The 27273-nt window shown below is 42.0% G+C and overlaps 1 protein-coding gene across 5 annotated transcripts in view; it reads left to right on the top strand.

Annotated features, from left to right (window-relative positions):
• The window catches only part of YTHDC2 (YTH domain containing 2), a 217440-nt gene that overhangs the window by 51892 nt on the left and 138275 nt on the right, over nt 1-27273 (top strand). For all 5 annotated transcript variants that reach the window (XM_033929088.1, XM_033929090.1, XM_033929087.1 and 2 more), the window contains exons 8-13: nt 7169-7325; nt 8599-8706; nt 13941-14089; nt 15396-15531; nt 23951-24077; nt 25951-26016. In XM_033929088.1, coding sequence (XP_033784979.1) covers nt 7169-7325; nt 8599-8706; nt 13941-14089; nt 15396-15531; nt 23951-24077; nt 25951-26016 — 743 coding nt within the window. The remainder of the gene's footprint in view (nt 1-7168; nt 7326-8598; nt 8707-13940; nt 14090-15395; nt 15532-23950; nt 24078-25950; nt 26017-27273) is intronic.

The raw sequence follows: 27273 nt of genomic DNA, 5'->3' as shown, positions 1-27273 counted from the left end.
ATGTTGGAATTATGTCTTAGTCAATTGTTCTTTTAGAAAAAAACACCAAGGGCCTTCGAGTTAAGGACAATTGGTCTTCTCTTTATTGATGGATCTGCCAAAGTCTGTGTTTTGGTGTGATCGCCTGTGTCAGAGGCCTGCACAAAGCATAAAAAAATAACAGAATATCAAAAAAGGACCAACCATTGACAAGACAGTTTATCCGAAAGTAAAGAAGGAAACATTAAAAAAAAATATATCCGTGCAACATTCTTAAGCACAATTATTAAATAATGAGATGCTAACAAAATACAGAAAAAGTGAATGAAGTGAAATAAATGCAGAGATAAATTAAAAATAGTAACGTTGTTTGAGGTGTATTTGGATATATACAACATTTGAAATGAATTTGAATGTATACATTAAGTGATATTGAATGTGAGTATTAATATTATTTCTTATGAGGGGCGCTCAATAATTTATCTACCTGAGTATGAAAGGAAGTAGCAAGCGTGTTGAAACAAGTTTGTGCATGTTGTCACATGTCTGAAGGTTACTCATGCACAGCTGCAGCTCAGTGTGAGTCTAACTTTCCAAGAGATAGGATGTCAGGAGAGTCCTCATGTGAATCAAATAAGATACCACTAGATTTGGAGCACTATTCAGTGATAAAATTTCTCACAAAAGATGGGAAAAACCAAAGGAGATCCATGAAAACATGACTGCAGTTTATGGTGAATCTGCCCTATCATCCTACAAAGTAAAATTTTGGAGCAAGCAGTTTAAGTGAGGTAGTGAGTCCATTGAAGATAACCCTCAGACTGGATGGCCTGTGGACGCAACTTCCATAGAAATATGCAAGAAAGTCAAGGATTTAATTTAGTTAGACAGACAAATTAAGGTTTCTGGAATAGCTGAAAAAATGGGCATCTTGGCAGTTTGGAAAATAATTCATGAAAAGTTGGGCATGTCCAAGGTTAGTGTAAGATGGGTTCCAAGAATGCTGATGACATGACATTAAACCACGAGGCTCCAGTGCTGTCAGAAGAACTTGAAGATGCTCCATGAAGACTAAGTGAATTTTTTTCATTGTTTGGTGACTGGAGATGAGACTTGGGTCTATCACAGAGATCCTGAGTGGAAGCCCAAGATATTACCTACCCCATAAAAGCTCAAGACAGAAAAATCTGCAAGCAATGTCATGGGATGATAAAAGGACTTTTGTTTCAGAAGATAACTATAACTGGGAAGAGTTACGCCAACACAATGATTGCTTTACGGGAGTCAATCAAGGAGAAAAGAGGAGGAAAACTCACTGCAGGCATGCTGCTTCTTCACGACAGTACGCTGGTACACATGTTACAGTCACCATCCGTGAATGTGGATTCCAGCAGCTGAACCATCCACTCTACAATTTTGACCTGGCTCCCTCAGATCATTTCCCATTCCGAGTTTTGAAGAAATCTCTCTGTGGATAGCAGTTTTCAAGTGTTGATGACATCAAGGAAGGTCAAACAGAAGAATTCTTTTCAAAGGGGTTAAAGTCATTACAAGAAAAGTGGATGAAGTGCATGGAGCTATCGGGGGACTATATTGAAAAATAAATCAAACATTTGAAAATTCTTTTCTTTCCTATTGAGGTAAATAAATTATTGAACACCCTTGTACCAATCCGTTGGATTCCTTTATAAGTGGTAGAAATCAAAAGCAACAATCAAGATTTAAACTTTATGAAAAAGGAGGGAAAATCATTAGAAAAAACCCCCCAAACCGGTCTCTTTATCAGATGCAAACAAAAAAATGGAACAAAATAAAATCCTATGGGGCTCATAATCGAAATGGAAATACATATAAAAACCGGCCTAAATTGGCACTTGAACAATCAGTGAGACAAGTCATTCAGGTGCCGATAATCGAACCGGGTTTTAGATGTATCTAAAAACGACTTAGGCCTTCACAGTGCTGCAGTACGCCCAGAGCTAAAAGGGGCGTTTCAGGAGGAGTGACGAGGGTAGGATTTGGGTGGGACTTGGGCCATCCTAGACTTAGTTGTACTGCATGTATAACCAAAAGTTTAACAACACTGCCTAGACGGAACTTGGATATTGTGATTTAGGCCATCTAAAACCAGGTCTAAGTCACAAGAAGATATCCAAAGTGATCAGATAACCACTTCAGGTACAAAGTACAGACCTCTACACACTCCCCCAGTGATCACTGATCCCCCCCTCCCACCGCAATAAAAATCGTAATAAAAACTTCACATATCTGCCTCCATAACTTCAGAAGTTGGCAGCCTGGCATAGGAAAGCCTAGTAGAGCTTGCACAGAGGTAGTCTGGGGGGGGTGGACTAGTGAACCATGGAGAGGAGGACCCAGGCCTATAAGCCACTCTAACCACTGCATGCATGGTGAAACATGTGCACCCACCAAAACCTCCTAAAACCATTCTGTACTGCCATATAAGTGGTACTTGCAGCCATAAGGGCTATTGGGGTGGTAAACAGGTGAGTCTAATAGGTTTTGGGGGTATTTTGGGGGGCTCACCATGACTTATAAGGTTGTTGTGGCGAGATGTGTATTAGAGAATGACACGGTGGTTGTTAACCGCCAAAACGGTGACAAAAAAAGGTCACCGTGTGTATGGGGACAAAGCCATTCACCGCCCCGTGGAATGGTGAATGGTCTTTTCTCCGCAGTTAAAGGAGTGAGCACGTGCGGTGAACGAGAGTGCGGTCTGGCAGCCCCCTCTCTCCCGCCTGCCGTGCATCTTCCTCCCTCCCTTTCCTTCTGGCGATTTCTATAAGGCTGTGCGTTGTATTGGAGCCAGAGCGTTGAAGTCGCGCTGCGCCGGGCTACTGGAAAAGTCTGCTCTGACGCAATTTCCTGTTTCCGGTTGCATCGGAGGAGACTTTTCCAGCAGCCAATGCGATGCGACTTCAAGGCTACGGCTGCAATACAAGGCATAGCCTTATAGAAGTCGCCACAAAGAGAAGGTAAGGGGAAGAGAGGGAGGGTGATGCAGGGCTGGCCGGCAGGAGGGATCTGCTGGACCGCACAAAGGGTGCTGGGGGTGGGGGGATGGAGAGGAGAAGACGCTGAAGCAGCCTGAAGGGAAGAAAGAGAAGAGAGAATGGAGAGAAGACGCTGGGAAATGGGGAAGAGAGAGTGAGGAGAAGACGCTGGGAAATGGGGGAAGAGAGAGTGGGGAGAAACACTGGGAAATGGGGAAGAGAGTGGGAGAAGATGCTGGGAAATGGGGAAGAGAGAGTGGGGAGAAGATGCTGGGAAATGGGGAAGAGAGAGTGGGGAGAAGATGCTGGGAAATGGGGAAGAGAGAGTGGGGAGAAGATGCTGAAGGGAAATGGGAAAGACAAGAGTGGACAGAAGACGCTGGAAGGGAAATGGGGAAGACAAGAGTGGGCAGAAGACACTGGAAGGGAAATGGGGAAGACAGAATGGGGAGAAGACAGCAAAGGGGGGAGCAGAGGGAATAAGATGGGTGCCAGACCAATTGGGGTGGTGGTGAAGGGAGAGGTACAGTAACAGAGCAAATGGAAGATGCTGAGAGAAGACAGACAGTGGATGGAAGGAATTGAATGAGAAGATGAGGAAAGCAGAAACCAAACAACAAGAAGTAGAAAAAAAATTATATTTATTTCCTTTTTTTTTTTTTTTTCTGCTTTAGGATAAAGTAGTATATTAGTTGTGTTGATAAAAATTTATAAACAAAGCCCTGCCAGCTGACCATCTCTTTCTCTAGTTCAGCAGCCAGAACTTTGATTTATAAGGAAAGAATAAGCTAAATATTGCAGTACTGAGGCTTGTATGGATGCTGTAGGGACGGGGCAGTGAAAGGGATGGCGGGGCGGTGAAGGGGACATAATCTTTCCCCGTGTCATCTTCTAATGAGTATGTGGCACCAGTTTTGTGAAGTTCACAGCAGTGCCCTGTAAGGTACCCTACTATTCTGGTGCAATGTTTGGGTGTCCAGTCCATCACTTTGCTGACCCTGCCCATGTCCAAAAGGTCTTATTCTGGGCATTTTTGACTTTGATGAAATTTTGAACAAGAATAGGATATAACGATAGACATCTTAGCTGTTTGGGTGATCAAACGGCTGGTCATCCAACTAGATGATTTTCGAAAAAAAATTATTTTGGACGTATTTTTGGGAATGGACATTTTACTTAGCCAACTTTGGGCGACTAGTGACTTAAGCCCAAAACAGACTTAGACATTTCTTTTGATTATACCCCTCCACAGTTATAAACTACTATGCTTATGGTGCTTTATTTTCTGTTTTGTTTGTTGTTTGATTCCTTCTCTGTATTCACTCTTAGTCAATTTTCTGCTAACATTTTCCCCAAAGCTCCTCAAGGTGAAAGTGCACTTCACACTGGATTGAAAGAGCACTTTGACTTTCTATCAGAAGTGGACTAAAGTCTATAGAAAGTCCACATCGCTTTTTGTTTCTTTTGATCCAAATAAGATGAGAGCTGCCATCAAAAAATGCATGCTTTCAAATTGGCTAGCAGATTGCATCTCCTTCACTTATGCCCAGGCTGGGTGCAACTCTGGAAGCTCATGTCAAAATTCACAATGTCAGAACCCTAGTAGTGTCAGAGGCTTCCATAGAGGGATTTGTAGAGCTGCAACATGGACCTCAGGCCATTTACATTTCTTTATTGTCTAAAACAAGACTCCTGACACAATAGCTGGTTTGGTCGGACAGTCCTTCAAAATCTGTTTGAGGTATAGAATCCAAATCCTTTCCCCCTTCCCCCGGCTCATTTGTTTTCAATTTCAGACTGTCTTTTTTTTATGTTCAAAAATATTTTATTGTGGATTCAAGACAAAACAATGAACAGAGTAAAAGTAACGAGAACAGCCTCCAACAATCCAGGCTGTCTTTAAAAAAAGAAATATTAATAACACATTACTTTGTACTTGGTTCAAGTTTTACCCCTTGCTTGTTGTAGCCCTGAGTTGGATTCCCCTTTGTGTTTTAAGACACTCTGGTACGTAGTAAGAAAATTGTGTTTTAAGACACTCTCCAGTAGTAAGAAAATTATATTCCTCTGGTCCTCAGAAAAAACAAAGTTTAACTGTAGCAGGTTTTCTCTGAGGACAGCAGGATGAATATTCTTGCTATACTGTCTACCTCCAATTGCTGTTGTATTCTTTAAGCTATTATATTAGACTGAGTTGGTCTCGTGTGATGATAGCAGGTGGCAAGCTGCACATGTGCACTCTGAATCGCTACCAAAATCTTCAAGAAAAGACAAGCAGGAGCATTCCCATGCTAGTCTGCTGACCTTGGAGAGCATCTGCTACAGTTAAGTGATTTCTACAGGAGAAAGGAGGGAAGTAGAATATAGAGAGAGTAACAATAAGGCTTGTGATTAGCAATGGGGGAAGCAAGCTGCAGTAAGTGGGTGGGAAAAAGAGAAAAAGGTGAAGAAGCGATGTGAGGTCAGAAAAAGGAATGAAAAGTGAAAATATTAAAAGATGCATTAAAAATTTAAAAATGGTGCAGGTGCACAGAAAGAATGCAATTATTTCTGTTGCAAAGATATGGGATTCTGTACTGTAGCTGTTGTCTTCCTGTAGTTGCGAACTTTGCAGAAGGGTGTCACTAAAAACTCTTCCTCTTCAGCAGTGGAGAACAGGTCCTCTTTCAGTTTTTTCTTGTGCAAGCAAACTGAGAAGGCTTTAGTTTTCATGAGGCAAATTTCAAAGTTACAGGCTCTCTCCTGTAGAGAACCGTTCCTTAGGTTTACAAAATACGGTGTTTCTCTGCAGACAGTACCTTCCTTTCTACCGAAGGTGATTTCAACCTTCCACGTGGCAATTTCTTCTTCCTACATTGCCTGCAGTAAATAGCCCCCCTATCTCGATTGCAACACCTGATGAAAAACTGTTTCATCCAATGAAATCTGTAGAGCAGCTACTTGGTCTACTCTCCACACCTTTACAAGGTTGTATAGAGTGGATATGGTGACTCAAGAGGATACTGCATTTGATTCCTCTTGAGTCTACAGACAGGCTCATCTGTGTATGTCCCCCTCCCCAGACCTTTGGCACTGCTTTGGTATGTCAGTTATAGTACAGAATCCTATGTTTTTGCAACAGAATGGAAGATTATGTTCATACCTTGGTAATCTTCTTTCTGTTAGAAGACAGGATTCTGTACGGCCCGCCCTGAGTATACTTTTGATTCGCACCTGGTTTTTGCCTCAGACATTGTTGGTTTCTGTTATGGGACGTCTCCTGTCATTTAAGATTCAGAAGCAACAAGACTACAGGAGTATGAATGCTCCTATTCCCTTTAGACTTTGGGGGGGTTTTATGGAATTGTTCCAGTTACACTTAGCAGGTTGTTCCTGGCTACTCCTAAGTTCTAATTTATGTTATTTTTTTGTTCATTATTATTAATCTTTATTATTTGTCATGAGATACAGAGAGCAGAACAGAATGTGGTTTGTCTATGGAGAATTTTCCTGTGCCCCTCCTTCTCTTTTCTTCTGTTTCAGTGAAGTTTGGTTGCTTTGTACTAACTGAAGAGGGAGATTGCTGGGCATGATGCGACTGCGAGAGTGGACTGCTGGGCACGATGGACCACTGATCTGACCCAGCAGCGTCAATTCTTATGTTCTTATGTTCACTCCTGAAGGGGAGGAGTTGAGAGTTTTGAGTGACACCCTTCTGCAAAGTTCATGATTACAGGGAGACAACAGCTATAGTTTAGAATCCTGTCTTCTAACAGAAAGATTACTGAGGTAAGAACCTAATCTTCCATTAGTTACAGGAAAATGTTGAAAACAATTTTTTTTATTTTCAGTTTAAAGAAATCAACTTCGTGCTTGGTAAATAATGCATAGTCATCTGCAAAGGTGTTACCTAATTGATGTTTGAGCATCTGCAAGAAATCAGGAGATTTTTTGGAACCATTGTAAATCTGTAAGTCAGTGAATTTGTAAGGGACAAGAGTTTGGAAACGCCTTAAGTTCTGCTTTATTGAGCAGTAGATTATTCTATGGCTTCAGTGCACCATCACTCTGTAATTCCCAGATCAGAAAGTTCTGTGAATCTGTTGTAATTAAAGTTGTCTGAAGTTATAAACAACTGTTTGGCGAGGTGATTTTATTTATTTACTAACTTGCTACTTTTTTTCTCTGTGTGATAGGATGAAGTCCATGAGAGGGATCGTTTCAGTGATTTCCTACTAACCAAACTGAGAGATGTCCTGCAAAAACATTCCTGTTTAAAACTGATTCTGTCTAGTGCAGCCCTGGACGTTAATCTCTTTTTGAGATACTTTGGAGGGTGCCCTGTCATATACAGTATGTCACTTTATCACATTTTCATGAGAACCTTTTAGCTTCCATTTATGTTAGTCTCATTTAAAGGGGAATTTCTCAATGGATGCTACCGTGTTAGCTCGCGCTAAATGCTAAAGACGCCCATAGGAATATCATGGGCATCTTTAGCGTTTATAATGCAATAATCGTTATTGCCTGTTAATGAATTCTCCCCTTACTCTAACTTTTTGTGATTTTATTTTATTTTTTTAATATTGTAAAAAGCTTAGGCCCTCTCTTACTAAGCCATGGTAGAGACTTCTACCGTGGCCTGGAGCATTAAATGCTCTGATGCTGCTCTGATGGCATAAGAATTCTATGAGTGTTGAAGCATTTAGTGCCCCAGGCCAAGGTAGAAACCTCTACTGTGGTTCAGTAAAAGGGGGGGTTTATTTAGTATACAAATTTATTTCTCATGTATCTTCTTGATACTGTGCTTCCATGATGATGAATGACTCCAAGTTACATTTTATGTAACTTCTGATTTAGATCCCAGTATTTTGTACCTCTTGTTGAGATTATTTTCCTTATGTGCATAATTTGAGCACTTGTTTATGCTAAATTTCGTCTGGCATTTAGATGCCTTCTTTTCTAATTTCACAAGATCATCTTCATAGCCTCACAATCCTCTGCTATTTTAATAACTGAATAATTTTGTGTCAGCCACAAGATTTACCATCTTGCTTGCATTTCTGACTCCAGATCATTTTTTTAATGAAACACACAGTTAAACAGCACAGTTCCCAATACATATCTTTGGAGCAGTCTTGTTACTTAGTCCTGCTTTCTTTTTTTGTCTTTTAGCCAGCTGTAATTCACAAAAAGGGCATTGTCGCCTGTCCCATGACTCTTTAATTGCATGTGCATTTTCAAAGCTACTTATCTTTTTTAGCTGAAATGACCCAGGAGAAGATGACCCGACATGTTTCTCACAGCCGTGCTTTATCAAGGGTCTCCCACAGCCGCTTCTGTCACCCGACTCACTGTTAGTTTAAAGAGCATTTCCATTTAGCCAGCTATTACCAGTTTTCCTATGGCCATGACCTCAATTCACACAGCTAGAGGAAGTGCACAAGCTCTTCCCCCACAGTGTTCAGGACCTAAATTTTGGGATATTCTTCAATATGTTGTGTCTATACATATGGTCAGTAATTTTTGGTTTTCAGTATAGCTTGAGCCATTTTATGCTGCAGTATTCTGGATTTCTACATTAAGAACATAAGATAATAGACTTTTATATTTTTATTTTTTTCAGTACAAGGAAGACCATTTGAAATTAAGGAGATGTTTCTTGAAGATATATTACGAACTACAGGATATACAAATAAAGAAATGTTAAAATATAAGAAAGAAAAACAACGAGGTATATGCTAATGTTTTAAAATATTTATGAGGCAATTCTATACTTGTACAGTTATATGTGCCTTGCACTCTTTAAGTGCTGTCCTATTTGGAAGATATGTGCCAAAATGCACTAGGTGCCATTCTTTAAAATAATGCATGAAGTGCTATAATGCATAACTGCAGGGGACGTACACATGAGCAAGCCATGGGTGTGACACCAAATGGCACATGCAACATAGAAAAATGTCACTTGAGTTCATTGCAGATGCACTTAGGCACACTCAGTTAAACCAGCTATTGGCACAGCATAAGTGATTGCGCCTAAGTGGTAAGTAAATTAATGGAAATGCTTTTAAAACAGAGAATAGTGACATTTTTGGAATCCTATGGATTACAGGACCCGAAGCAACATAGATTCACTAGAGGCAGGTTTTGTCAGACAAATCTGATCAATTTCTTTGACTGGATGACTAGAGAATTGTATAGAGGGAGTGTGCTAGATGTAGTGTATTTAGATTTTAGCAAAGCCCTTGACAATGTTCCACAAAGGTATCTAATATATAAGCTGAGTGCCCTCGGGATGGGCCCCAAAGTGATGGACTGGGTCAAGAACTGGTTGAGTGGAAGGTGACAGAAGGTAGTGGTCAATGGAGATATCTTTGAGGAAAGGAATGAATGGAGATCTCTCTGAGGAAGGGATGTTACCAGTGGTGTGCCTCAAGGTACGGTTCTTGGGCCTGTTTTTTTAAAAAAAAACATTTTTTGTAAGTGATATTGCTGAAGGGCTGTCGGGTAATATTTGCCTCTTCGTAGTTGATACCAAAATCTGCAATAGAGTAGACAACCCTGATGGTGTGAATAACATGAGGAAGGACCAGGCGAAGCTTGAAGAATGGTCTAAAATCTGGCAGCTAAGATTTAATGCTGAGAAATGCAAGGTCATGCATTTGAGCTGCAAAAATTTGAGGGAACGGTCAGTTTAGGGGTGAAAAACTTTTGTGCATGAAAGAAGATCGAAACTTGAGTGTGATAGTATGTGATGATCTTAAGGTGACCAAACAGTTTCAAAAGACACTATGGCAAAAGCTGAAAGGATGTTAGGATGCATAGGGAGAGGTGTGGCTAGTAGGAAAAAGGAGGTATTGATGCTCCTGTATAAGACTCTGATGAGACCTCATTTAGAATATTGTGTACAATACTGGAGACCATTCCTTAAAAAAGATATAAACAGGATGGAGTTGGTCTAGAGTAAGGCTACTAAAATGATCAATGGTCTTCATCATCAGATGTATGGGGACAGACTTAAAGATCTCAATATGTATATTTTTGAGGAAAACGAGAGAGGGAAGATATGATAGAGACGTTTAAATACCTACAGGGCATAAATGCACATGAGGGGTGTCTTTCATTTGAAAGGAAGCTTCGGAATGAGAGGGCATAAGATGAATTTAAGAGGTGATAGGCTAAGGAGTAATCTATGGAAATACTTTACTGAAAGGGTGGTAGATGCGTGGAACAGTCTTCCGGTAGAGATAGTGGAGACTATGTTAGAATTCAAGAAAGAGTAGGACATGTATGTGGGATCTCTTAGGGAGAGGAGGAGATACTGGATACTGTAGCTAGGCTGACTAGATGGACCATTTGGCCTTTTATCTGCCTTCATGTTTCTATTAACCCGTGGTGCTCCACAGCGGGTTTATGCTGGTATTCTATAATGGCTTAGGGTGGTCAACAAAAAGGTACCATTTAAAATTTTTTTTAAAAAAAAATAAATCTTTATTCATTTTTAAATCTTACATCAAGTGAATTATAAATAATACAACAATTTTCAGAAATCACTTGTAAATACAATCATATATTCTTATGAAATAAAAAAAAGATAGATACCCCCCTATTGTCAATATTCCCATGACCATATAATACATTTTTCCCCACCCTAACCCAAATATAAACTAACCATGGGGATGTGTGTGGACCATTTAAAATTATTAATGCATCAAGTCAGAGGAGGAGTCCATGTTGTTGCCCAGGTCTAGCATTGTTAAGGAGGTGGAGGAGGATTAGGGATTTTAAGTATTGTAATGAGTTGTACCACCTACAACATTATTATTCAACACAGGTGAAAGCTGCCCAAATGATGTATTGTCAGCCTACAATTGGGCCCCTAACCCTCTGCTGCTGTGGAGGAGTTGTATGGACCTGAAGTGGATGAAAAACAACCTCACCTGCTAACTCAAGAAGATCTTAATGATCTGGTTAGAGACTTGTTACTGTCAAAGGAAAAAGCAGAATTGTTGGGTTCAAGGTTGAAGCAATGGCATCTTTTAAGGCAGGACACCAAAATATCTTTTTTCTGCAATTGTCACACTATCCTGGCTTGTGCCGATATGTCAGACTGTCTAAAAAATCAGTAACGTGTATCTCAGAAACCTGACTTTCTAGCTGAATTTCAATTACAGATCTGAAATCAGGGTCATTAAATTAACTAAGAACACTTCTTAAGTTCTCAGTAGCAAAGAAAAACTTTTTTTTTTTTTTTTTTTTTTGTTGACCCGTGTAATGGATCAAGGAAAATATCATCTGTATAAAAATAGGCACTTATACCAGAAGATTGGATTAGTGTGAGAAGAGAACTGAAGAAGAGATTGAAAAAAACAGAGGAAAGTGCCCTTGTGGGACTCCATTTGATGAGGCATATGTGTCTGACACACATGCCTCTGCAACACAGAAGGTGCAATTATGGAGAATTGAAGTACACTTCTCCCTCAATATTCACGGGGGTTAGGGGCAGAGCCGGCCCGCGAATATTAAAAAACCGCAAATAATATTCGAGCCAGTTCTGACCCCCCCCACCTTCCCCCGGAATCCCAGACCTTCCCTTAAGCCCTCTGAGACTCCCTGGAACTGTACCTGGTGGTCTAGCGGGCTTTTGGGACAGGAGCGATCTTCCTAAGCTCCTGTCCTGTGCAGATCACTCATAGGAAATGGCTGCTGTGAAATCCTGTCGTCGTCTCGTAGAGACAGTGCGGTCACGTGCTTCTCGTAACCGCATTGTTTCTCCTGCTGACATCACTTCTGGGTGCCGCACATAGGAAGTGATGTCAGAAGGAGAGCCGATGGGGTTGTGAGGAGCACGTTGAAGTTCTTGTTGCTTGGGGGAAAGAGGGGGGAGATGAGAGCGGGGAGGGGTGCCATCACCCCGGGTGTCTCTCACCCTTGCTACGCCACTGAGTGGTATTGGTCTCCAGAGATGGTAGATTGAAGGAGGATATGAGAGAGGCTGAAAATGAAGTTGGTTCTTAGTCTTAGAGACATTTGGAGTATCGAGATAAAACAGTATATTTCTGCATCTCGTTGGCCACGAATTTGGACTTGGAGGTTAAAATGTACAGCGTCGGCATTTATGAGACAAACTTGGTTATTTTTATTACATAAGATTTTTTGGACCCCAGTTCGTTTACAAAAATTAGACACTTCCAAGTCTAATAGATTCTGGCACTGTCATAATGATATAGGGACTTTGGATCATCTGTTATATGATTGTCCTTTGATACTTAATTTCTGGAAGTCAGTTTGGGGACAAATTAATCTTATTCTTGATTCAGCAATTCCCTTAACCTATGAAGCCATAATTTGTGGTACGCTTTTACATTTCAAGCCTTCTTTGGATAAATATAAAAGTTGTCTTTTTTTGATCATGACGGGAATAGCTATTCAAATGGTTACACATAATTGGAAGAGCTATGACAGACTGAATTACACGTTTTGGTGGACAGATGTTTGTACCATGTATAAATTTGAGAGAATGAATGCGGATTGTTTGGGGTTTAGTAGTACATTTAATAGAGTGTGGAGCCCATTGACTGTATTTGTTACATCATAATAATTGTCATGCATTTATTTATTTATTTTTGTTGTTGGTTTTCCTTACACATCCAGGGGAGGGAAATGTATTTTGATTATTAAAATTACTTAATTATAATTTTGTAAACACATAAATGTCTTCTTGTATTAATAATTGGGAGGGGAGGAGAAAATGATTGTTTTATGTATAAATTGTGTATTTAATAGTGCGTTTTATGAAATATTTATGTTCAAGTAATTGTATTGCACTGTCAAAGTTTAAAAATTAATAAAGATTTATAAAAAAAAAAAGAAAGAAATTGGTTCAGTAGATTTGTGTAACAGGGGGAGACCTTTGGGGATGCAACTTTTTCTGGGGTGGGTAAGATTAGTAAACAATGAAAAAAACTTTTTTGAGTTAGACAAGTTCTTTATTAGTTTGGTGTAATAGGCTTTCTTGGCCTTTTTTAATTGGTCTATATGGAACCTTTCCTGAATTGATGATTGGAGCTCTTGAGACTTTGAATTTAAAAGGATTTACGAGTATGGGAACTCTTTAGGAAGAAGTTTCATAACAAGGAAAGAATTTGAGAACAAAATTCGAGTCTCTCACCTCTTTGAGATTGTCTAGTAGCAGAAGCAACTGTATAAGAAGGTGGAAGGGAATGAAAAAGATGAATTATTTTCCTGATAAAAGCCAGGTCTTGACTAGAAACTGGAAGTGAAGGCTATAAGTAATCTGGTCTGATATAAGTGATGTTTTATGATGCAGGGAAAAGTAATTCAATAAATCACATAAGAAAGGTTTTAGAGTGGGGATTGGAGTGACAGTAGGTATACAGGGAACTAGATTTGAAAGTGTTTGAGTACATAGGAGCTGGATGAGTAGGGAGTTAAGTAGAGGGCAGCGTCCATAACATACTGGGTAGGAAGATTGGTAGTCATATGGAGAGCCTCAATGAAGGTCAAATGATGGAGAAAAGGAAAAGAAGGTATTAATACAAAATCAATATAGGAGGTGTTTTGTCCTATCTGGGGGTCACATAGGGTTTAGACATTTCACCACAAAGAGCTCATCTAAGGAGGATGACCTGCTCCTTATGCATGCGCCCATAGCACGTATGCCACAAGTGAAGTTATTTAAATATTAACTTTCAGGTCTTGTCAGGATGATGCGAATATCACGTTTTCAGACACAGAGTTAGGAGATAGTTGAGTCCAGAGAATTGCAGGGTAGCTGCAGCAGAGAAATACCACAGTCAGATAACAGATAACATTTAGTTGTCTTTGTGCTTTAAATGTGTGTTTTTGATGATTAGTATTGCATGCATTAGCTATATTGCATCCATATTAATCCATTTTACACAGAGTTCTCAGTGTTTCAATTATTTGCATTTGTCAATTGATTAGAAGAGAAGCAGCAGACCACTCTTACTGAATGGTATTCTGCCCAAGACAACATCATCAAACCAGAATCTCAGCGGCAGAGAACTGTTCCAGCAGTGCCGGAGGATTATGACCTGCTAGATGATGGAGGTGACACAGTGTTCAGTCAGCTGGTATGTCTTTGACCCCTCTCAGCATTGTAATACTACATGTTGAGGGACTGCCTAACTTAAGCATGCTATGTTTGGTATCTTTTTCAGCCAGGAGTTTTCATTTGTGTTTTCTGACAAATTACATCACTTTGTTCTCTTGTACTTATGCCTGTTGACTAATTATTTTATTTTGTTGTTTTGTTTTTTTGGGGTTTTCTTTTGTGTTTAATTCTTTCTCTACAAACTAAGGACTCTTAATTCGCTGAAGACAAGCGGGGTAGTAGTATCCTTATATGTGATGTGATATACTTATTGTCCACCAACTCCCAACAATTAGGTTCCGAATTGACAATTTAGAACTGATCTTCAAATATCATTCAGTCAGAGTTACAAATTCAGTTTCTGAAACAAATAAGTCTTCAGCCTTTTCTATAAAGATAGATAGAACATCCTCCATTTCTGTTGCCTCAAACACTCCGTATAATCTCAGATTTTTCTGCTGCCCCTATTCTCCAAATAATTAAACGTAAGCAACATATCTTCATATTGCATACAGAAAAATCCTCTCTTGAGTGCGCAGTGTTTCTGGGGCCTCAGTATGCTCATCAGTGCAGGTTTCCAAGCCCTCCACTCCCAACTCTATAAGTTCTCTGCGCACAGTCCTGATTTTCTCCCAAAATCTCGTCCTGCATGCGTTTCAGCTCTTAGCATATTTCCATGAAATAGCACTTAAAACCTCATGACGCTGCAGGAGAAAGCGGCCACCTGATTTTCAGCCACCAACTGCAAGATCTGTCTCAGACAGGGAATCAGGGCCTTGGGGATACATGGTAAGAGGAAGGTTTGGGTCCCAGCTTATGGGGGAACTTACTGCCATGCCACACCTATGTGCTTACAGAGGTACGAGTCCAGTGCTGGTAGGCACCTTGAAACTCAGTTAAAAATGATGTTTTTTACTGAGCTTGGGCGCCAACTGATGCTAGAGAATCTGGGTCAAAGTAATCATTGCTGTTTATTTTAATCTGTTTTTTTTTTTTTTTTATATAAGTAGAATTTGTTTCCCTCTTTACAACATTAATCTTTTAGTTTGAAGTTAGGTTGGTTGATACTTGTTGGGACAATGCATTTTCCTCATTGCTATGCTCTTACCATTTGTTGAGCAAGAAACTTAGGTCTTATTGGTAGTGGTAATGAAAAAATATTAGTCCTTTTTGTTAAGTTTTTGGAGGCTGTTCTTTATACTCAGCTGTGATTAGAAAAAAATTGAAATGGGCTTAGCTGGTGTTTTGTTCTTCTAAACTTTTTTTTTAATGTTTTGTGTTTCCAGACTGAAAAAGATGTGAATTGCCTGGAGCCATGGCTGGTAAAAGAAATGGATGCGTGTCTCTCTGATATTTGGCTTCAGAAAGACGTGGATGCTTTTGCTCAGCTGTTTCATCTCATTTTAACTGAAAATGTCAGTGGTAGGTTGCTGTTATTATACAGTCTACTTTCCAAAGGAAAGGAATTCTTATAGGATTGTTATTTGCATGGAATGCTGCTGCTATTTGGGTTTTTGCCAGGTACTTGTGACTTGGATTGGCCTCCATAAATACAGGATACTGGGCTAGATGGACCATTGGTTTGACCCAGTAAGGCTATTCTTATATGCATGTGTGTCCCCCTAATAACATTGTACAGTATATTTAGTGTTCTATCCACACCACGTTTTCAAGATATGAGGACTCTAATGGGTATGTGTGTTTGTTTGGTTTTTTTGGGATCCATGCTTATCAATTGACCCCAGACACATGTTTGTGTTTGTCCCAGAAAGTGGACTCCTTTCATTCAGGGTGGAATATCTTGTTCTATTTCTCAAAATATTTTTCATTGTGAGTTATAACTTTGTTTCTTTTTTTTTTTTTTAAATTCTTTATTCAGTTTTAACTCTTGCAACAAGTGTACAATATTCAATCAGATAATTCGTACAAATCACTTGACATTCTAACAATTATTGTCAAATGCATATAAAAAAGACCCCTCCCCCACCCATCCCATTCATCAGGAATAAACCCATTAAATCATATAACATACCTCCCCTTCCCCACATTAAAGATAGTCCTATGTAATAAAAAGGTGTCCAAGGTGTCTAATCATTAGAATATGCAATCAATGGCCCCCAAATCTTTTTGAAACTATTATAATTTCCTTGCTGTATAGCAAACATTCTCTCCATTTTATAAATATGACAAACTGAATTCCACCAAAAGGTATAATTAAGTTTAGTATAGTCCTTCCAATTTCCAGTAATATGTTAAATGGCAACCCCCGTCAGTATTAACAAAAGTTTATTGTTATTTGCTGAAATTTGACTCTTGAATCTCATAGACGTTCCAAATAAAATAGTATCATAGGATAGGGCAACATAATTTTCTAACATTGAATTATTTGTGACCAAATTAACTTTCAAAAGGCATTGACAAAGGGACAGAAAAAAAGTAAATGATAACTTTGTTTCTGATTATGTGTATTGCCTAGAATTATAGCATCTTAAAAATATTTAAATAAAACTGATTATGATCGTGATTGTATAGCACAATGTGCATCTGTATATCCTGTATGTTGCAGAGACCTACACTTTATTGTTCCTACTTGGAGCTTACGGTTTAGCTTAGAAAAACACAGGATACACATACTACAACAACAAAAACAAAAAAGAAATAGTAAGGCTTTGAGTTAAGACAGCAGAGTTAAATGTTGTCATAACAATGTTCTTTTCAAGACATTACTGTAGAGTGGGTCTGAGATAGGGCTGTTGATCTGTATTGCCAGTCTGGAGGCTGTCCATAAGCAAAGTACGAGACCTAAGAAAGTGTTCAGCTGGATAAGGTGCAGAATGAGATGAGAATACTGTACAATACTGGGGAAGGTTTGCTGTTTGTCAGAGTGCTTCAAGAAAATAATTGCCACCTCCTTGCAATCTTTATAATTTTTGGGCTCAGGAAGGCCCCTAACACATAAATTGCACCTACTTGTTTGATTTTCTAAATTCTCCAGTTTATTGGCAGTCTCGACGGAGTTAGGGAGGGAGGGTGTTGTCAGAACCGGCTTTGTTGCTTCGGTTAAGGGAGGGAGGAAAGAGAAAGTGACCAAGTGGCAAATCAATTGCTAATCGTAATCTGTTATGTACATTTAACCTGTAACCTGTTATCCCAGGACAAGCAGGCAGCATATTCTTGACTGATGGGTGACGGCACCGACGGAGCCCCGATACGGACAATTTTAGAGTGATTGCACTCTAAGAACTTGGAAAGTTCTAGCAGGCCGCACCGCGCACGCGCTAGTGCCTTCCTGCCCGACGGAGGTGCGCGGTCCCCAGTTTCTTAGTTTCCGCGGAGCTAAGAAGACGCGTCCTTTTCAACGGCTGTTGAAAAGATTTTTTTGTATCGCCTTTCCGCTCGCGAAAACCTGTGAGGAAATAATATTTCCTTTTTCTTTTATTATTTTATTGTTTAAAAAAAAAAAAAAAAAAAATCCTTTTCTTTTTTGTTTTATTTCGGTTTCGCCCCGGCGGGGCCTGTTGCCACCATCGAGGCCTCGGCCTTCGATTTGGCAGAAGCCGTTTTTACTTTCATGCCCCCCCAGCCAGGGTTTAAGAAGTGCCAGCGGTGTGCACGGCCCATTTCTCTGACCGACCCACACAACTGGTGCTTACAGTGCCTGGGTCCCGAGCATAGGGCTTCCACCTGCATCCGCTGTGCCACATTAAAAAAACAAACTTTAAAAAACCGTCAAATTCAGCAACGGTTACTTTTCGGTGCCGATATGTCTGACCCTGCGACATCGACACCGGCATCGGCCCCATCTCAGTCGGCACCCACCTCTTCGACACCGCGCAACACCGCGCCGGCGTCGCAACAGTCAGGTAAGCAGGCTAAGAAGCCTTCCCCGCTGGAGCGGCCTCCGGTCTCTGTGGCAGCGAGCCCAGTCCTGCTGACCACGAGGCGCCCGCGGAAGCGCTCCGCCCCTATTGAGGTGAGTCCCTCGACCTCGGGCTCCTCATCCTCGGGGCGTCGAGCCGCACCGCAGGTACCGCAGAAGAAAAAAGCGGTACCGGTGCCTTCGCTGGACGACCGAATTGCTGCTTCCACCTTATCGGTACCGGTTCATTCGGCTTCCTCAGTCTCCATGCCAGTTCTGGTACCGGAGCTAAGAGCGCTGCATCAGGCTGTTCAAACTTCGGCACCAATACAGCCTTTAACTTCTCCTGGCACTGCTTCCTTGGATTCGGGTAAGTTGGTACGCAAATCCCGGCACCTTGAACCTTCCACACCGGAGTCTCGGGATCGCAGTTCCCAAATTAGGGACCCTGATCTGTGGGGTGACTCCGAAGAGCCTCTTCTCTCTGAGGGTGAGTGTTCATCGGCTGATGAGAATCCTTCTGTTCCAGATCCATCCTCTAAGCCAGATTCTACCTCTTTCACTTCTTTCTTGAAAGAGATGTGTGAATCTCTTTCTATTCCTTTGGAGGCTGAGTCCAAGAAGTCCAAAGCGTTCCTTGATGCACTGGACTTTGACCAGCCTCCAAAGGAATTTCTCAAATTACCCCTCCATGATATCTTGAGAGAAACCTTTTATAAAAATCTTGAGACTCCTTTGACCATACCAGGAGCCCCTCATAAATTAGATTCTTTATATAAAGTCATCCCTATACCTGGCTTTGATAAGCCGCAGCTTCCACACGAGTCTCTTTTGGTGGAATCTACGCTTAAAAAGTCTGCAGGAGCTAGTGTGTACGCTTCCGTCCCTCCTGGTAGAGAAGGAAAGGCCATGGATAAATTTGGCAATAGGTTATACCAGAATGCTATGCTGGCTAACAGGTCAGGTAATTATGCTTTTCATTTTTCTTTTTACCTCAAGCATCTCATCAACACCATGGCTTCCTTTGAAAAATACCTCCCTGACCGCAAGAGACCTGCTTTTCACCAGTGTTCTTCCTCTCTCCTTCAGCTTCATAAGTTCCTGGTCCGGTCAATCTATGACGCGTTTGAACTTACCACCAGAGCCACGGCCATGTCTGTAGCCATGCGTCGTCTAGCTTGGCTCAGAGTGTCGGAGCTTGATGTCAACTATCAAGATCGCCTGGCTAATGCTCCATGCCTGGGGGATGAACTTTTTGGCGAATCATGGACTCTACCACCCAAAAACTATCCGCCCATGAGACTCGATGGGATACTCTTCTGAAAACCAAGAAGAAGACTCCACCTACTCGGCCTTTCAGGCAACAATCGGCCTATCAACGCCGCTATGTGGCTCGCCCTTTACCACCAGCTCCTCAACAACCTAGGCGTCAACGTCAGCAACAACGACAAACCCCTAGGCCACCACAGCAGCAACAAGTGAAGCCACCTCCACAACAGAAGTCTACCCAACCCTTTTGACTTCATTCTCCAGGGCATAGCCAGTTTTCTACCATCTGCCCACCTTCCTCAACCCATAGGAGGTCGTCTTACTTTCTTCATCAGCCGTTGGGAGATCATCACCTCGGATCAATGGGTCCTCAACATCATCCGCCACGGCTACTCTCTCAACTTTCAGACTCTTCCTGCCCAAAGTCTGCCAAAAGAGTCTGCTTTGAACACTCCTCAATCTTCCCTCCTTCTTCAGGAGGTTCAATCCCTCCTCCTTCTGAACGCTATAGAGGAAGTTCCTCTAGATCAGAAGGGGCAGGGATTCTACTCCCGTTACTTTCTTGTCCCCAAAAACACAGGGGATCTCAGACCCATTTTAGATCTTCGCGATCTCAACAAATGCTTAGTCAAAGAAAAGTTCAGAATGCTTTCTCTGGCTACTCTTTACCCTCTTCTCAATCAAGGCGACTGGCTATGCTCCCTCGATCTCAAAGAGGCATACACTCACATACCGGTCAATCTGGCCTCCAGACAGTACCTCCGGTTCATGATCAATCACTGTCATTACCAGTACAAGGTGCTACCCTTCGGCCTTGCCTCCTCTCCCAGAGTGTTCACCAAATGTCTCATTGTGGTGGCTGCTTTTCTATGCTCGCATCACCTTCAGGACTGGTTAATCAAAGCCACTTCCTCTCAGGCAGTGCTCCTTGCCACCAACCAGACCATCCTTTTTCTACAGCTTCTGGGGTTCGAGATCAATCTACCCAAATCACATCTCATCCCTACTCAGAGACTTCAGTTCATAGGAGCGGTCCTGGACACAGTCCTCATGAGAGCATTCCTGCCGTCCAACCGTCTTCAAACTCTATGCCAGCAGGTGCTTCCACTACACTCCATCTCTGCCAAGCACATGATGATACTCTTGGGTCACATGGCCTCGACAGTTCATGTCACCCCCTTCGCACGTCTTCACCTGCGTACTCCTCAATGGACCCTAGCTACCCAGTGGTCCCAAGCGACGGATCCTTGCTCACGACACATATTTGTGACATCATCTCTTCGTCAATCTCTACAATGGTGGTTGATATCCTCAAATCTCTCCAGAGGTCTTCTGTTCCATCTACCTCCTCATCAACTGGTCATCACCACTGACGCCTCCCCTTATGCCTGGGGAGCTCATTTGAACGAGTTCCAAATTCAAGGCCTTTGGACAGTCCAGGAAAAGAAGCATCACATCAATTTCCTGGAACTCAAAGCGATGTTTTATGCTCTCAAGGCTTTCCAACATCTTCTCTTCCCTCAAGTTCTTCTACTGTGCACAGACAATCAAGTGGCAATGTACTACATCAACAAACAGGGTGGGACAGGCTCTCGCCTCTTGTGTCAGGAAGCCCAGAAGATTTGGTCTTGGGTGACAGATCACCAATTATTCCTGAAGGCTGTCTACATTCAGGGAGAGCAGAATTCCTTAGCGGACAATCTCAGCAGGATTCTCCAGCCTCACGAGTGGACTCTCGATCCTTTGACTCTCCAGTCCATTTTCGCTCAATGGGGCACTCCTCAAGTAGACCTCTTTGCAGCTCCTCACAATCATCAGCTGCCCCTCTTCTGCTCCAGACTCTACTCTCCTCACCGTCTGGCAGCGGATGCATTTCTTCTGGATTGGTCCAATCTGTTCCTGTATGCTTTCCCTCCTCTGCCTCTCATGCTCCTTACCTTGTTCAAGCTCAAGAGGGAACAAGCCACCATGATTCTAATTGCTCCACGGTGGCCCAGGCAACATTGGTTCTCCCTTCTACTTCAACTCAGTTCCAGGGAGCCTATTCTTCTTCCATTGTTTCCTTCTCTGCTTACCCAGCATCAGGAGACCCTTCTGCATCCCAACCTCCAGTCTCTGCACCTGACAGCTTGGTATCTCTCGGACTGACTTCAAATGATACTCTTTTGTCTCAGCCCGTTCGTTCTATTCTGGATGCCTCCAGGAAACCTGCCACTCTTCAATGTTACCATCGGAAGTGGACACGGTTTTCTTCCTGGTGTCTTCTTCATCATCATGACCCCACTTCCCTTGCAGTGGAGACCTTGTTAGATTATCTTCTTTCTTTGTCTGACTCTGGTCTCAAGTCTACTTCCATCAGAGTCCACCTCAGCGCTATTGCTGCTTTTCATGAGCCAGTTCATGGTAAACTTCTCTCAGTTCATCCTTTGGTTTCCAGATTCATGCGGGGTCTTTTCAATGTGAAACCACCTCTTAAGCCTCCTCCTGTTGTCTGGGATCTCAATGTGGTTCTTTCCGCCTTAATGAAGCCTCCGTTTGAACCTTTAGCTACAGCTCCTTTCAAGTTTCTCACTTGGAAAGTGGTCTTCCTTATTGCTCTTACCTCTGCCAGGAGGGTCAGTGAGCTGCATGCACTAGTTGCGGATCCTCCTTTTACAGTCTTTCATCACGACAAGGTGGTTCTGCGTACCCATCCAAAGTTTCTCCCTAAGGTTGTCTCTGAATTTCATCTCAACCAATCAATTGTTCTGACTGTATTCTTTCCAAAACCTCATTCTCATTCTGGAGAACAGGCTTTGCATACTTTGGACTGTAAGCGGGCTTTAGCTTACTATTTGGAGCGTACTAAGCCCCACAGATCAACTCCCCAACTCTTTCTGTCCTTTGATCCGAATAAATTGGGACATCCTGTTTCTAAACGCACGTTATCCAATTGGCTAGCAGCGTGCATTTCATTCTGTTATGCTCAGTCCGGACTGACACTGGAAGGTTCTGTCACGGCCCATAGAGTTAGAGCTATGGCAGCATCTGTAGCTTTCCTCCGTTCCACTCCTATTGAGGAAATCTGCAAGGCTGCTACTTGGTCCTCAGTTCATACTTTTACATCTCATTATTATCTGGATGCTTTCTCCAGACGGGATGGACACTTCGGCCAATCTGTTTTGCAACATTTGTTTTCCTAATGGCCAACCTTCCCTCCATCCCTCTTTTTGTTAGCTTGGAGGTCACCCATCAGTCAAGAATATGCTGCCTGCTTGTCCTGGGATAAAGCACAGTTACTTACCGTAACAGGTGTTATCCAGGGACAGCAGGCAGATATTCTTGCGTCCCTCCCACCTCCCCGGGTTGGCTTCTTAGCTGGCTTATCCTAACTGGGGACCGCGTGCCTCCGTCGGGCAGGAAGGCACTCGCGCGTGCGCGGTGCGGCCTGCTAGAACTTTCCAAGTTCTTAGAGTGCAATCACGCTAAAATTGTCCGTACCGGGGCTCCGTCGGTGCCGTCACCCATCAGTCAAGAATATCTGCCTGCTGTCCCTGGATAACACCTGTTACGGTAAGTAACTGTGCTTTCTGAGCTCTTTGGGGAAAATAGAAAATGAATTAAATAAATAAATAAAGAAGGAAAGAAGATACTGGACCTACAAGTGGGGGTGGGAGGATGATAGAGTGAAGTGGGAAGGGAGACCAAACTATTTTTACATTAACTCTCAAATAGCCAGCAACTACAGTTACCGGCATCTACCAATCCCCATTGGGGCCGGATAACTGAGATTCTACTGTAATAAACCTTTTTGCATGCAAATCACACTTTACAAGTGGTAATCCTCTATAAAAATTTTCTCTATAGTGTCTGGCTAGGTTATGAAATAAAACTGATAAATATGTACTGAAATGATTTGCACAACTCCCAGATGAGAATGCCGCCCATGGTTGGTTTATGGTTTATTAAATATTTGCTGTTCCATCTTTTTACAAAACAAGGCAGTTTGCAATCAAATTATGAAAAGAACTCTATAAGAATAGAAAAGGTTCAAGCAGCTAAAGACACATGCAGTCAGAAATTAGTCTTAGTTCAGTGGTCTTAAATTCAAACCCTTTGCAGGGCCACATTTTGGATTTGTAGGTACTTGGAGGGCCTCAGAAAAAATAATTAATGTCTTATTAAAGAAATGACAACTTTGCATGAGGTAAAACTCTTTATAGTTTATAAATCTTTCCTTTTGGCTAAGTCTTAATAATAATATTGTAATTTATAGCTAAAGAGACATATGATCAAGAAACATAGGACCTGTTTTACAAAGTCGCGCATAACGGCCCCGAAGCCCATAGAAATTTAAAGGGCTTCGGGGCTGTTGATGCATGGTTTTGTAAAACAGGCCCATAAACTTTTATAAATCATCTTTCCTCTTATGTTTGTATGAAACTGTTAGAATTATTCTCTATAGAACGCATGCTTGCTCTGTGATATTGTTTTTATAATGTAGATGCAACCATTCACTGAGATTTCAAAGGATATGAACTTTGTTGTTGGTTTTCAAAATAGTATGCTCCAAGATATGCCTGGCTGTTTAAGTTCCTAAATGACTGGCTGTTTGACTCATCAGTGAATCATGAGTGCCTTCTGTGGAGTACTATATAGTTTAAATACTCTGAATTATTAAATGATGTAAAACTTTTTTACGATAGGAAATTAAGGTTTCTGATTTATGTTTAGTTGACTATAGGCATAGTGAAACCAGTGCAACTCCGCTGATGGTCGCTGCAGGCCGAGGTTTCTCAAGTCAGGTAGAGCAGTTAATCAGCATGGGGGCCAATGTTCACAGCAAAGCATCAAATGGCTGGTATGTTTTTGTCTTGGTTATCTATCTTTATTTTCTTTTTTACTTAATTTTCCTTTCTAGGTTGTAATGCAATATTTGTAAAAATCTGTAGTGATAGCATTCACATATAAGGAACAGGACTCAGGGAGTGGTAGTCCATGGGGGTCCATGTTGGTGAAGGGAACATGATATGCTGAGGATAGAAACATGATGGCGAGTAAAGGCCAAAAGGCCCATCCAGTCTGCCCATCTATAGCACCCACAAGGATCAGTACTAGGCCCAGGCCGTGGAAAAAGTGGCATAGTGGTTAGAGTTACAGCCTCAGCACCCTGAGGTTGTGGGATCAAACTCCACGCTGCTCCCTTTAACCCTGGGCAAGCCACTTAATCCTCTACTGCTCCAGATACATTAGATAGATTGTGAGCCCACTGGGACAGATAGAGAAAATGCTTGAAGTACCTGTATGTAAACCACTTTGAGTGTGTAAGGCCAATACTGGGCAGACTTGCATGATCTGTGTCCCATATATGGCTATCTAGTTGAGGATGAGCTGGGGAGGGTTTTGATGGCTGTGATGGTTTAGATGGGCTGGAGTGAGCTTTGACAGAGACTCCAGTGGATGGAACCTAAACATAGTACCGGGCAGAGCGCTGAGTTTCTGGTCCAGAAATATTTAAGAAAAAGGTAAATTTAAATTAAATCATGTATGGTTGGGCAGACTGGATGGACCATTCGGGTCTTTTTCTGCTGTCATTTACTATGTTGCTATGGTTGTATACTAAAAGGTGGGACAAATCCCAATCCCTTTCCCTTTTCATTTTTTAGAGGTGATTTTGGGAAAGAATTAGGAAGGAAGTGTGCCTGTTGGAGGTTGGAGGCCTGTTCCCCGATGGCGGCAGCAGTGGCTTGGGAGCAGGCAGGGAGACAGAAAGAAAGAGGAGCAAGGATACAGAAAGAAAGGGTGCATGGAGAGAGAAAGACAGACAGAAAGAAAGGGGGCAGGGAGACAAAGAAAGAAAGAAACAGAAAGAAAGGAAGAAAGGGGAGGGAGGCAGGGAGAGAAGAAGAAAAAGTTGGCGGAGGGAATGAGGTCTGGAAGCATACAGCAGGCTGAAAGAAGGGAAGAAATATTGGATGCACAGTCAGAAGAAAAAAGTGCAACCAGAGACTCATGAAATCACCAGACAACAAAGGTAGGAAAAATTATTTTATTTTCAATTTAGTGATCAAAATGTGTCCGTTTTGAGAATTAATATCTGCTGTCTATTTTTTGCACTGTGGGCCCCTTTTACTAAACCGCAATAGCGGTTTTTAGCACAGGGAGCCTATGAGCATCGAGAGCAGCGCAGGGCATTCAGCGCAGCACCCTGCGCTAAAAACCGCTATCGCGGTTTAGTAAAAAGGGAGGGGGTATATTTGTCTATTTTTGTATAGTTGTTACTGAGCTGACATTACATAAAGTCATCTGTCTTGACCTCTTTGAAACCCCCGGAATATAAATGATAATTAATATTTTCTCTGCCTACCGTATGCTTTGTGTTTTTTAAAATTTTATTGTTGGTAGATCATTTTGACTTGGTCATTTTAAAAGTAGCTCGCAAGGCCAAAAAGTGTGGGCATCCCTGCTATATAGGATAGTGAAGTACTAAAGAGCATGTCATCCAAAGTGTACATAGTCACAGTTCAGAACTCTGTATCTCCACCTGCTGGTGGATGGACTTAACCCATTCGTCTGGATTCATCTGCTGCATCTTAAGGGAAAGAAAATTATTAGGTAGAACATAATTTTACCTTTCAAGAGTGAAGACAGATATAGATAATATGATGACTAGCTGTAGCATTGAACAGGAAGATCTCTCTCAACATGTCTAGATGATTTTCTAACTCCTGCAGGATGGCTTTGGACTGGGCTAGACATTTTGGACAGACTGAAGTTGTTGATCTTCTTGAATCTTATAGGTAAGATGTCATCTTTATTTTGTAGAAATTACTACTGTAGCTAATGTGGTAGATCACATGTGGAGCAATTTTATAACAGGGTACCTACCTATGTTTGTAAAACAGGCTCCTAAAACTAGCCTCAGTTATGTATGAATGCTCTTGCACTTGCTCAAAAGTTACTTGCTCTGAAGCAATTGCAGCTATGTGCTGACACTCTATGCAGGTGTACACATAGGGCTCCTTTTACCAAGCTGTGATAGCATTTTTATCACGCGCTGAATTGCCGTGCACGCTAAACCCGCGTTATGTGGCTAAAACTAACGCCAGCTCAATGCTGGTGTTAGCATCTAGCGCGCGGGGCAATTCAGTGCGCACTAAGCGTGCGCTAAAACTGCTTTCACAGCTTAGTAAAAGTAGCCCAAGGTTCATGAAGTATGTTAGTACCCCACAACTGCACTCCAGATTCACCCAGATGCCGCCTCCTGGAACACCTATGGGCAGACCATGTAAAAACACATGTGCTGTTGTAAATGGGTATGTGCCTGCACAGTTTTATAATACCCATTTTCTGCATGCTGTGCTCAGGGCAGGATTAACCAATAGGCCAAGTAGGCACGTGCCTAGGGCCCGAAATGGTCAGGGGGGCCCGATGAAGGAGGGCATCAAAATTGTTTTTTCCAAATGGCGATGGGCCCCTCCAGCATCGATTGGCAGTGCGGGTCCCCCCCCCAATCGGCAATGCGGTCCCCACTCCGATCAGCAATGCGCCCCCCCCCCATCGACGGAAAGTAAGACAAGCAAGCATCATGGGTAAGAAGGGCAACGGGAACTGTAATTGTGCAAGCGGTGCTGCTTGCCCAAAGCTTCCCTCTGACATAGCTTCCTGTTTCCGCCTGGGTGCATGGTGGGGCGGGGCAGGGGGCCCAGTGTACTTGTGTGCCTAGGGGCCCTCGACGAATTAATCCTGCCCTGGAAAATGCTTTGTAAAACTACCTCCATAATGAATAACCTGTGGTTTTCTTGGATGAATGTCTGTTTAATAACATGATGCACAGAAGCAAACGCACACCATGATTGGATATTTAAGTGTTCCTGAACAGCATTACTATTGGCTGATAAGTAGGGTAGATCCTTAGCAGATACCAGGAAAAGCTGTGGTGCATGGAAAGGATAAAAGGATGACAAAAGGAAAATATTACTTGGCTCTAAATCAAGGTTCTTGGCTTTAAGTCTTTCCCCCACTCATTGATATGGCAGCAAGCTCAGCAAGTATAG

The sequence above is a fragment of the Geotrypetes seraphini genome, chromosome 1, assembly GCF_902459505.1.
Source record: "Geotrypetes seraphini chromosome 1, aGeoSer1.1, whole genome shotgun sequence".
NCBI lineage: Eukaryota > Metazoa > Chordata > Amphibia > Gymnophiona > Dermophiidae > Geotrypetes > Geotrypetes seraphini.
Note: the sequence above shows the minus strand (reverse complement) of the source record. Positions and strands in the feature narration are given on the sequence as shown.